Genomic DNA, 12660 nt, shown 5'->3' on the forward strand with positions numbered 1-12660 from the left:
TTATATCGTTATTATTATCATTATTATTAGGATTAGTATATTGTTGTTTATGATAATGGTAATAACTTAAAAGTTATTTTTTAATAATAAATAGGACTGTTTAATAATTTATTATTATTTTTAGAATAATAATAAAACGGTGTCATTCTTAGTATTTTTTAATATAATAATAACTGTAATAGGTAATCGATTATTAACAGAGTATTTTTTTTTTAATTTTGATATGGTTATTATTATTATTATGATTATTGTTATTATTGTCATTAGTAATCTTATTATTGTTTATTCTCTAAAAAATTAAATAATGAGGTTAAAAACTTTATTTATTATAAATTGTTAATTAGGTTAAAATAAATGGCGAGATTACAAAAAAAGTAACGTATAATTGTGAAGTAGGTCATAAAAAAATTACATTGAAAAGTTTAACTATTAATGGCCTCCAGCGGAGCTTGGACCTGCGCGCTGAGGACATCGGCAGCGGCTATGTCCCTCGCGTCCACATATAGTACACGGAAGAAGACCATGCATATCCCGTGAATCCATCTCATTCAAGTAGCGGGTTGACTTCGGTCTTCCTTTTGTTGCGCGCCTCAATGTCCAGTTGGCGATCACCTTCGCTCCTTCGTATCTATTTCACGTAGTTGGGTCACCCATCGAAACAAACTCACCTCTTTATACCTTGCAAATTTTAGACATATTGTACACATCGTGCACGTACACTTGCCAATCAAAACGCTGGTTGGCGCAACATGCATTCAAGCACGTGGCGACATGGAAGTCGCTCGACCTGGAAATGGCTACAGTCGCAGTGTCGTAGCGCAAGATTAACAGTGTAAATGGTACCATCTTGCATTTCGCGAACCTCAAACATCTCGTTGCGCCTGTCGAACCGGTTGACCACAATGTTTCCTGCACGTCGAAAGCTTTCTTCAATTCTCTTCGTTTCAAATTCTGAATACGTGAATCCATTGCGGAGATGCTCATGAGCCTCGGTACTCTTCCGAGTGAACAATTCATTCAGCCGACAGAAAGTTGACCGGACAAGGGCAGTCACAGGAAGGTTGCGTGCACCCTTCAGGACAGAATTTATGCACTCTACCAAGTTTGTCGTCATATGTCCCTAACGATGACCACCATCGAATGCCAACACCCATCTCTCAACACCGATCTCATCGCACCATTGAGTATATGCCTCACTCCGCTCCTTAAGCCTTTGGTAGTTTTTGTTATACTTGTGCTCCGTCCTAGAATAGCCTGTTGAACAAACCATTTAATCATAAGCAAATGCCACAAATTTATTATGAATAGAACCATAACAGCGAGTTGTGATACCTGTGTTCACCACGAGTTTATACAAATATGGAGCCTTGAACCTCCTTAAGAAGTTGGACCTGATGTGCCTGATGCAGTACATGTGCCACGTCCTTGGTGGTGACCATGCACCGTTACTGCAAGCTATTGCAGCCTCGATGGAGGTATGGCGGTCAAAAATAATACCCACACCATCAATGGTAATAACATATCTCCGTAAATTAGTTAGAAAAAATTCCCATGCGTATGCTGTCTCGCCCCCGACTATCGCAAATGCAATAAGCACAATGTTTTGATTCTCATCTTGTGCAACCGCTACCAAAAGTGCACCTTTATATTTTCCGTACAGGTGCGTGCCATCAACCTGTACCAGTGGCTTGCAGTGTCTGAATGCTACAATACACGGATAGAAGCTCCAATAAACGCGGTGCAGAACTCTTACACCTTGAACCTCCTTACTCTCACGGTAAACGGGGAGCGTTTTAATTTGAACACGAGACCTTGGCATTTTCACTGTCATTGCTTTCAACCATACTGGTAGAGTATTGTAAGAAACTTTCCAATTACCGAAAACCTTTGCGACAGCTTTCTGCTTTGCCAACCAAGCATTGCGGTAACTCACAGTGTAGTTGAACTTGGATTGAACTTCTGCAATAACAGACTTCACCTTTATCGAGGGGTCTGCTTCGACCAACGACCTAATGGCATTTGCAATTGTGTCCGAGTCCAACTTGGCATGATCTTGTGAAATCGTACCCATGGTGCACGTGTGCTTGCTATTGTATCTCCTGATCTTCCAACAAGCTTTTTTCCGAATCAAGCTAGCTCGGATAAGCCAGCTGCACCCTGCACCATACCCCTTGCATTTCGCATAGAATGTCTGCGGCTCAGACTCATACACAGTGTAATCAACTCCTCTAGAGATGGTGTAGTTTTTTATTGCAGATATCACTGACTCTCTCGAACTAAATTCCATTCCGACACTAAACTTGCCATCTTCCGTCGCAGCGTTGCCTTCACCTACGACATGCGCACCACCATCAGTCAAACAAGGCAAATAAAATAGGCACTATAGAAAACTTGAGTTAATAATCATAACATACCCATATTCGCATACTCAGGAAATTACGGGACATGCATGGCTTCAAAATCTAGAGTCCGCATAAAAGACGAAACACCAAACGGGTGCTGCCTTACAATCGCATTCGCTTCATTTTGCACTGCCGGATTGCCTGTCAAGTCTCCATCATCGTTTTCGTCATCGACTTCATAGTTATTTTCGAATTTCTCTTCACTGTCATTATTATCTTCTTCCCAATCTATATCCCCAAGCTCATCAACATTGACCTCATCGCCGACCGCACCCATCCCCGACTGCTGTTCAAACTCAACGTACAGCTCTATCATCGGCACTTGAGATCGGATTTGTTGATAAATATACAACATCTGCTGCATACTGGCATCATCAGTGATGGGCATTATTTGAAACTGTATTAGCCTACCAAATACTTGCACAGAACTTCTGTATAAAAGATTGGTCACCCTTTTCAAAATGTGGCTTTGAATGTTATTACAAAGACCATTTTGCAACTCGACAAAACTCATGGTACATGGAATAGCAAATGACAATGGACATTCACAAACAAAAGTCACTCATTCATGTGTATTTGGCATAACCTCACCGTTATAATATACTCACAAATTTGCAACACCTTTCATAACTTCAGTCTCAACTAACTGTATTTTTTTGACACAGTTAACTGCCAAAAAAGCACACCGCTAAAGACTTTATGCAAGAAAGAGTAAGAGGAGAAATGAAGATGAAGATGAATGAAACCGGACTTTGTATTTATAGGCAAAGCTGTGAATTTAAATATTATTTTGTGTACAAAACGCAACTTGCGTTTTGGGGCTTCCAAGAAAAAGTTTTTGACACTCGCAAAACGCAACCTGCATTTGTGGATTTTAAAAAAAATTTGAATTTTCTGGCTTCAAAAACGCAACATGTGTTTAGCTTAAAATAAAATTAAAAAAATGGAAATGACAAAACGTAACTTACGTTTAGTGTATTTTAAAATTAAAAAAAAAATAAAAAGTTAAAACGCAACTTGCGTTTTAGTTCTTATACCATAGCAGTGCAATTTTTTAAAACACGTCCATTTCATGATTTAACACGCTATTTCTTTCCATAACAAAAAAAACAGCCTAGTTTCGTTATATTGATAGTTTTTTCTATTTATTTTATTTTATTGGCTACAATGACAGATAAAAAAATAAGCTTCAGAGACTGCGGCAAAGTAGCAATAGAAAATGAAGGTTCGTCGCAAAAAGACGCAGTTGCTGTGAACCAGAAAATGCCGCATGCGTTTGTTATGATGAAGCTTATACTTATCGTAGTATGGAGGAAACTTTCCGAAACCCTAATACTTATTCAAGTGTCTTAGGGTTTCTCTGGTCTCTAATCTCCTTTAAGTAAGTCTATTTAGTTTCGAAATGTGTACCAAAAATTGAACAAGTAATAGATACCAAAGTTGTTATTGTTTCAACAATAATGTTATTTCAAATTTTGTTTGGACATTTTATGATGTGAATTTGCAGATGGAGCGTGGAACTGCCTATTTTGATAAAATCTTCTATCAAAATCATATCGGACGCAGGGCTTGGCATGGCTATGTTCAGCTTAGGTACTTATCAATTACCCTCTTCAGATTAGTTCGCAATGCACAAGTTAAAAATGTTCATACCCAAATGGACCAAAACCTAGTAAGAACAAAATGAAGAGGTAGACAGAAGAAAAAGCTAAAATTTTTAAGGTTTAATTACTTTATTAGTTTTTATATAATTTTATTAAATATACAATTAAAATTTTATATTTTTTTCTTTGATCGGAGTCTCTACATTATTATTACTTTTGATTTTATGATTAAGTTTTTATGTGTAAAAAATATTAGAATTAACGAAATATTTTTTAATAAATTAAAATTACCTATAGAAAAAGTTTATCCTCAAAATCTTTTCTTAACAAATTTAATCTTTAAGCGAAGAGTAACTTTGAAAAAAAATTGGTAACTTTTTTTACAGCTATTGAAAATGTTAGTAAGCCAAATTGCATGTATTAAAAGTTTACACAATGGATAAGATAAGATGATGATCAAGTTTATAATTTTACGCATTGGGAATCCATAGATAGCTTATGAATCTTTTGGTTCCATTCTTTTTTTTTTTTCGCAGGGTTATCTTTGGCATGCTAGTTTCATTACCAATAACCCTCCTATATTACATACTACTCGGCCTCTAATGGTGAGCAAAAACTGTAGATTATAAAGAACTATGATAGCCCTACTAGATTAATAATAACTAAGAGGCTTTATAGATATCTAAACCTTCTATTTAAAAACATATATTCTCTCAATTCTTTCAGCACCGACCATCATTATACATAAAGGTTGGTTGTGGCCTGGTTGCGAAAAAGGTTGACTTTTGAATGCTAAAATTCTTCAAACAACAATTCAACATGAATGTTATTATTTTAGGTTACCACTTAATTAGTAATAGTTTGTATCTATATTTACAGAAATTTACATCATAAAGTATATAATTTATTATATCGATATTTATCAAAATTTATACACATAATTTAATATACTTTGTATCTATATTTATAAAAATTTATACACATAAATCAATAAAATTTATTTGTTAAAAATAATTTGATATTTGTATTAACTAAATACTCGTCAAAATTACAAAAAAATGACTGGATTTTAAAATTTTCTGTTTTTCAAATTAAGAGTAATAGCTAGAGGTTGTTTAACACTACCCTACTCCATATATAAATTTAGTGGTAGCCGAAAGAGAAATTGAGTATCATGATCAATGATTATGCATGGTAGGATTTCTTCTTTAATTTTTTTTTCCTTTTTTTTTCTTGTTAGAGGTTGGAAAAGCTTGTGGGAACAATAACCCAAGAAAAAGAAATTAAAGTAGGAAGGCAGCATTATATTTAGCCAAATTAAATTATGGCGTACACTAGTTAAGTTGGTATAAATTTTTGTCTTCAATATATTAAGGTTTTTGAAAGCAAATTCCTGGTTGTGAGGTGCGGCATATATGAGTGACAAATAATGGTGTTATACTTTATATAAAAAATAAAATAAAATAGTTGCTTATATTTGTGTTAGCTTTGTTTGTGTTAACAAAATATATTTTAAGGACAAATTTGTTAGATATGGACTATTTGGCCTAATTTATTAATGTGTTCATATTTTTTAAAATCAACTTACTAATATATTGGTCATTGAAGTAGTATTTTTTTCCTAGCCTTTTTCTATCATAGTCCAAATCTTATTACTCACAATGTGACTAATTTATTTGCTCCAAAAACTTTGATACAAATACTATGTGTATATTAAAATTAGTCATCATAATTAACCACTAAATATTTATGTATAAATATATAAATTATTTAATTTATTTTTAATACATAAGTAGTATTTTTTTCTAACCTTTTGATCATCATCCAAATCTTATTACTAAAATATGACTAATTTGCTCCAAAAACTTTTAAAAAAATACCATGTGTATATTAAAATTAATTATAAAAATTAGCCACTATATATTTGTATATAAATACATAAATTATTTAATTTATTTTTAATATATATTTTATATTTTAATATATTTTATATTAATAATTAATTTTGATAACTGATTTTAATATATACCTAACGTGATTAAACTTTAATTATTATCTCTCCTAATATAAAATTAGGGTTAAGTATTTTTTTCGTCCCTAAAGTTTGAGACTAAAATCAATCCCTGACCCAATCTCCTGATATCCGTTCACTTTCCTTCCTCCCCATCCCCTCCATTCTACTCCTCTTCGGAACCCCAACCCCAAAAAAGTCCTTTCAGAGACACTCAAATGGAACCTACCACCAACCTTCTTCAAATTCCAACCCCAACAACCCCACAAATCCAAAACCTTCCATACAGAAAACAACAGCATGATGAAGAATTACGAGAACGACGATGCTAATGCATTATTTGTAACAATGGGTACCACCAAACCCAGCAGATCTCTCAACTCTATGAGAAAGTGTGCAGCTTGAGCGAGAGTGTCTCCACCACAACCTTCAACAAAGAAGAAATGCATAAACAAATCACCGGCCAGAACGCAGAAAAATTGCTCCTTTTTCGGTGACTTCGCCACCAGGACGGTCGTCTCCAGTCACGAGGTCGGAGTAGTCTCTGGCGAAGAAAAAAAGTTCGGCCATATGCCTAAGAAAATTAACATTAATAATGGCCAAAACCAATAATGCTAGGAAAAAAAGGAACAACCACTGTTACCATTACCATTAGCAGCAACAATTATAGCATTGTTCCCAAAATTGCATGATCCTAAAGAATTAAGATGGTTACTACTAGCAATTCCATTATTGGTCCAATAATCCCAAATGTGCTTGCTGTTGTGGATGATGAACAGCGTTGAAACCACCATTATTATTCAAGATTGAAGAGAAATTGGGAATCCTATTTTGCATTGGAGTCATAAGAAGAAAGTGACAGAGCAGGGAAGAAAGTGAGGGGGATGGAGGAGGGGTTGAGGAGGGAAGAAAATGAAGAGATACCGGGGGAAAGGGGGTTGAGTTAGGAGAATTTTTTTATTTTTAATATTATTTTTATTAATTATTAAGAATAATTTGGTAAAAAAATTATAATTAAAATAAAAAAAGAATGATTTTATAACGTTGAGAATGATTTTAATAATAAAAAAATGGTATAAATAATGCCATTGAGGTTGGCAATAATATATTAGTATCGTTAGTGTTGTTGAGAATAAGAGGAATAATGGTGGTGGGTTCACGATCAAGCTAAGATCTTTACAAGAGATTTCGACAATTAAATCAATAACCGTCTGAACGAGATAAAAATTAGGATAAAATTATTTAGAGTGAATATTCAATTCGGTTTCTGACAATTATCTCGAAAGGCCTATGAGGTTCTTAACACACAAAAAAATATCTAATTTAATCTCTGATTTTTTTTTTTGGATTGATTAGCCTTTGTGCTAAAAAAATAACATTGACTTTTTTTTTGGTACAGAAAATAATCAATCCTATAAAAATAAAATTTAGAAACTGAGTTGAATTTTTTTTTTGTCAAAGTATTTCTAATTAATTACAAATAGATAAAATTTAAATTTTTAACGATACTTATACAAGCATACTAGTACATTAACTTGGACAAAACACAAGTTGTTTAGAGATGATGATCTAACTATTTGTGCTACCATGCTGAAGGGATTGTTTTTCTTCAGGTGACGAAGAGGCGTTATCTTTGAAATCGACACGTGTTGAGTTTGTCTAAACACGCGCGGGCACTTTTAGCAGGGATAGTTGCAAGGTTCTGAAAATCGAACTGGACCGGCCAGTCGAATCGGTTTAACCGGAACCGACGATGTAAGCAGTCCGATTATAGTTTTGAAAATTGAATTGGACTAGCCGGTTCAACCGTATTAACCGGAACCGATCACTTAGCCAATTCGAATAAGGCTAGAAATCGCTGGCAAAAAATCGGTGAAAAAATCGGTCAAACCGGTGGTTAACTAGTGAACCTGCAGCCACTTTATAGACATCGTCGTGGCTACTACCCTCCGGTCGACTCCTCCCTGTCAGAAGCCTTGCAATCGTCGACATCGTCGCTGTTACACACAGCACCCCTCCCTCTTTCTTTCTCTCTCAAATTAAAAATTTCCTTCCGAAGAACCCTAACCGTATCTAGCCCATGATCGAGACATGAACTTCAACGCCTTTAATTTTAAAATTTTTGTTTTGCAAGCAAGCATGAAGATGGCAGATGCCAAACCCGCAAAAGATTTTAAGGGCGTGCTAAAAAAATTTCAGAAGGCACAACGTCTTGCAGCTGAGAGAGAAACGGCGTATATTCCTTTTGTTCCACAAGCAGTTCTTCTTTCCAGGTGACTTATCAACTTTGTAGAAGTGAAAATGGCAAAATCTGATCCTTATTTGCTTTATGTGTGTGACTTATGTAAAATTTAAGTGATTATGTACAGTGATTGAAGAACAAGTTAATCTTGAAATAATACAACCTAATTTGTTTGCACTTGTTTTTTGGTTATCAATTGTATCCTAAATGCATTGTTGTTAATTCTTATGACCTATGTGTATGTGATTTTGATGTGGGCTTCTCTTACTTTCTTGTTTGTTACTGATTAGTTACAATTAATTAGTTTCTAATTTTTTTTCAAGTACTTTCAAGTACTCTTCTTTTCTTTGTTTTCTGAAACTCTAGAAACTTATTTCTGCATAATTAGTTTACTGGGTTTGGATTTTGAGTATTTGTTTTGAGAATTGTTGCTCATTATCTCAGTAAGAACTTGTTAGAAGTTAATTAAAAAATTATTTTAAATTTTATTTAAAAATAATTAAATTTTTAAAGATTTTATTGAATATTTAATTAAACTGGTTCAACCGAAGTTGAACTATTAAATTGTTGAACCGATCACTTGACCGGTTCAATGACCGGTTCGATTTTCAGAACCTTGGGTTCGATCCTCCTCCAATAACCGCTGGAGATGAAACCGTTGAAAAATCGTTGAACTAGCCGAGAACTGGCCGGTTGGGCCGAACCGGTGACTGGCCGGTTCCTTTAAAACGACGCCTTTTTAAATTGGTTTAAAAAAATCCACCCGACCCACTCGTGAAGCACCCCCTCCCTCTTCCCCCATTCATTCATCTGATCATCTCACTCCACTCGTGAACCCTAGCCCTCTGAAGCAAAGGAACCCTAGCCCAGTAGCCCTCTATCGTCGCCGCGATTCTCAGGTCGTCAACGCCGCCGCTGTCGCCAGGTCCTCAGCACCGCCGCTTCTTCCTCTTTCCTGTGTCCAGAATCCAGTAACTCGATAGATCCTCTTCGTATTCACTGGCCTCTCGAATCCAGGTGAGTGACTCCTCGTCTTCATCTTCTATGAACTTCTTCCATTTTTGTTCCATAATTCTTCAACTCATCTTGGGTCTTGGGTCTGCGTTCTTCGGTGTTCTTCATATGTATGGATTGGCCGATTGGTTGCTAATGCTGGAAATTACTCTGTTAGTGTTTTAGTGTTTTGCTGCTTTAGTGTTTTGTTGCGTTCTTCAATTCAACAATATTACTATTTTAGTGTTTTGCTGCTTTGTAATTATTATTCTGTTTTAGTCCAAAACACCTAATATGCTAAAAACTTATTCTGTTATGTAACTGTTATTCTGCAGTAGCAAATAACGTCACCATGTCTGGTTGTGGGTGGTAGAAGATTTAAGTTTTTTTTTTAAGTAAAATTAGTAGGATTTAACATTTTAAAAAAATAATAATAAAAAAATTATATTTTTAATGTATTCAATGCATTAAAAATATAAAAAAATTATAATTTTTATACAATATTTTTTATAATATATTTACCCTATGCGTTTAGGACATAAATTAACAAAACTCAAATTATTATTTGTTGAAATGAAAGATTTGTAGTGGACCTTGTTTTTCTGAACGCTAGTTGTGGATAACTGGATATAACTTTAATCCTTCATTATCATTAGAAAAAAACAAGAGACTTTAATTGTTGTTTTGACGTAATGCCATATATACAAGAGAGGTTATAATTGTAAATTTAATTATTAAGGTTGTTAAGAAGAATTTGATAGTATTAAACCCTGTAATTATGTTATATTTAAATAATGTCAATAAATGTAATAGATGTGATAATATTATTAATTTAAGACATGATAAAAACTTTGCCTGATATACCATAATAGTTTATTTTATTGGAGTTTAAAGATATGTATCTCTAAGTAATTTGTATGAGAATAAAATATAACTGTTGGTATAAAAAAAATGAATTTTTGTCGATTATTAGTAATTTCGACCATTGAAGTAGTATTTCAATTACTGGAGTGAAATTGAATAAGTTGGAGTTAACGAGAGATGGTATAAAGAATATCAAAGTCGAAAGATAATGTGATTTTTTTTAAGCATCAAGGCTAAACTTGATCTTCAAGTTGAAGAAGGGAATATGGGAACGAAATTTGAGAAACAAGTTAGTATTTGGAGATCAAGAGAGGCGTGGGTGTCAAAATTTAGGGATAAAGATTTTTCATGGTCAAGACTAGATCGTGGCTGAGAGAAAGAAGGAAATAGAATCGTGGACAATATGCTACAGGACGGTTAATTTTATGATCTATAAATAGTAAAAATTCAGAAAAAATCACAAAAAATACTAGATAATCACATAAATTCTTAGAATTCACAATTTCTACGACGCAACGGAAGAATATGAAGTGCAAATGCATGTGAATGTTAAAAATTAATTTTTAATTTTTTTCTTTTGCTTATTTGATTTACTATCGTTTATTTCCTTTATATTTTGTTATTGCTTTGTTTTAATCCACATTTTACACTTTCATCATCTTTTTTATTTAATTATTTATTTATTTGTCTTTTATCATCCATTTACCACTAGCAATCTTAAGATAAATTATTTTGACACCAATTAAGTAATTCTCAAGTCGAACTCACTCTTTTTGCGTGTTGATGATATGGAATTGGTGTCTTTGGTGACGAATTTCTATGTTAAAAATTCCAGAAAAGAAAATAACATAAGATCAAGTGGCAGTCAAGAGAGATTTAACATAAAATCTAAGTAAAAAAAGTACCAATGAAGGAGAAATTGAAGTATGAGCTACTGGATTATGAGTCAGAACAGAGGTAGATGGAATGGCAGTCAAGGTAGGTTGAGCAGGCTGAAAGAATTCTATTTCAGCACAAATTGGTTGACTTATTTTTCGATCAGAAGAATCATTGACATCAACGACTCGAAAAGAAGCCTTTTTACGGGATTGCTTCAACTGTATGATATTAAAAAATTGCAAGGTTAAATTATAAAGTTATAAAAAGACATCATCAATATATTGATTTGAAGTTGCAGGTCGAGTCTTTTTAGACTTTGGTGTTTCAGTTCTCGTTACAACATCAATAAGTCTATGCTTCTTTGATGTAGAGTTGCACTAGTCAATTTTTCTTTACTTTAACTTCTATCCTGTGGGGTCTTTTTATTGATATTATGTCTTCATTAATATCTAAGGTTTTTCGAACTGATTGTGAGCTAACAGCAATCTAAGTGATACGTGTGTATTGAGTAACTAGGAAAATTGAAAAGACAAGGTAAAGTTGGGTGTCGAAAGAAAATACTGAATACTTAATAGAAGGTTTCTTTTACTTGCCTCTAGTTTTCTTTGACGCTGCCTGTCCAGGAGAAAAGAGCATATTTGAGGGAGTTTGATCGACAGAAGTGCAGTGAGCAAGAAAGTAATTTGACAACCATTTTTAAAAGTCAAGAGTCGATAAGAAACAATGTATGATATTAAGATGTTGATATTGAGTCGACATCCTCTGGTAATTCATTTCCAATCTTGTGTATCCGACACCTCATAGTAAATTTTTTGAGCTTCAGGATCGAGACACAAAGGAGAAGGTAAGACTTGGGCTAAACCAAATTGTTGAGCTACATAATGATTCATGCAGTATGCCAACAAGAAGGATTTGAGGAGTTAAGATCCTAACCCACATATTATCAACTAATGTCTAATTTTCTGGTTGAAAACTGGTAAAAAGAATTTAGACATGAAACAGAACTGGGTCAAAATGAGGAGTTTGAAAAATGAGACATTATTGTCCTCATTAATGTCGAACAAAGCTCTAACAAAGTGTCGAAAGGCACCAATAGAGGACATGGTTTATAGTTTCATCCAGAAAAGTTGAGAAAGGTGAATGCCATCAATAGGAGTGTGATGAAAATTTTCAATCCAGAAGTTATGAGTCGAGGCTCCATAATAGCTTTCAGCCACAAATTTACAACCTAAAGGCGGCCAAAATGATTGATTGAAGGATCCCCTTAACAGATTTCACCAATAATCAAAGAAAGAATTTCAAAAAGTTGATTCTAGATTAAGGCAGAAAGGTCAATGAATTTTTTATGATGGATCATAATGGCCAGTGGGAAGTAATTATTTTTTCGACTATCCGTGATTTCGACCATCAAAGTAGTATTTTGACTACAGGAGTGGAATTGGACAAGTCGGAGTCAATGAGAGATGGTACAAAGAATGTCGAAGTCAAAAGGTAATTTGTGACCTTTTTTAGGCATCAAGGCTTAAATCGACCTTCAAGCTGAAGAAGGGAATATGAGAGCGAAATTTAAGGAGCAAGCTAGTACTTTGAGATCAAAGAAGAAGTGGATGTCAAAACTTGGGGATAAAAATTCTTCATGGAGTGCAAGTGCATATGAGTGTTAGA

General features: G+C 34.0%; 1 protein-coding gene across 1 annotated transcript in view; it reads left to right on the forward strand.

Annotated features, from left to right (window-relative positions):
- Positions 1-4609, forward strand: part of LOC107494932 (auxin efflux carrier component 6-like) — a 36646-nt gene extending 32037 nt beyond the window's left edge. Inside the window, 5 exon segments of the mRNA XM_016115975.2 lie at positions 3577-3720; positions 3723-3783; positions 3910-3995; positions 4393-4423; positions 4543-4609. Of these exon segments, the coding sequence (XP_015971461.1) occupies positions 3577-3720; positions 3723-3783; positions 3910-3995; positions 4393-4423; positions 4543-4609 (389 nt within the window).
- The last annotated feature ends 8051 nt before the right edge of the window (positions 4610-12660 follow it).

The sequence above is a fragment of the Arachis duranensis genome, chromosome 6 (genome assembly GCF_000817695.3).
Source record: "Arachis duranensis cultivar V14167 chromosome 6, aradu.V14167.gnm2.J7QH, whole genome shotgun sequence".
NCBI classification, from domain to species: domain Eukaryota; kingdom Viridiplantae; phylum Streptophyta; class Magnoliopsida; order Fabales; family Fabaceae; genus Arachis; species Arachis duranensis.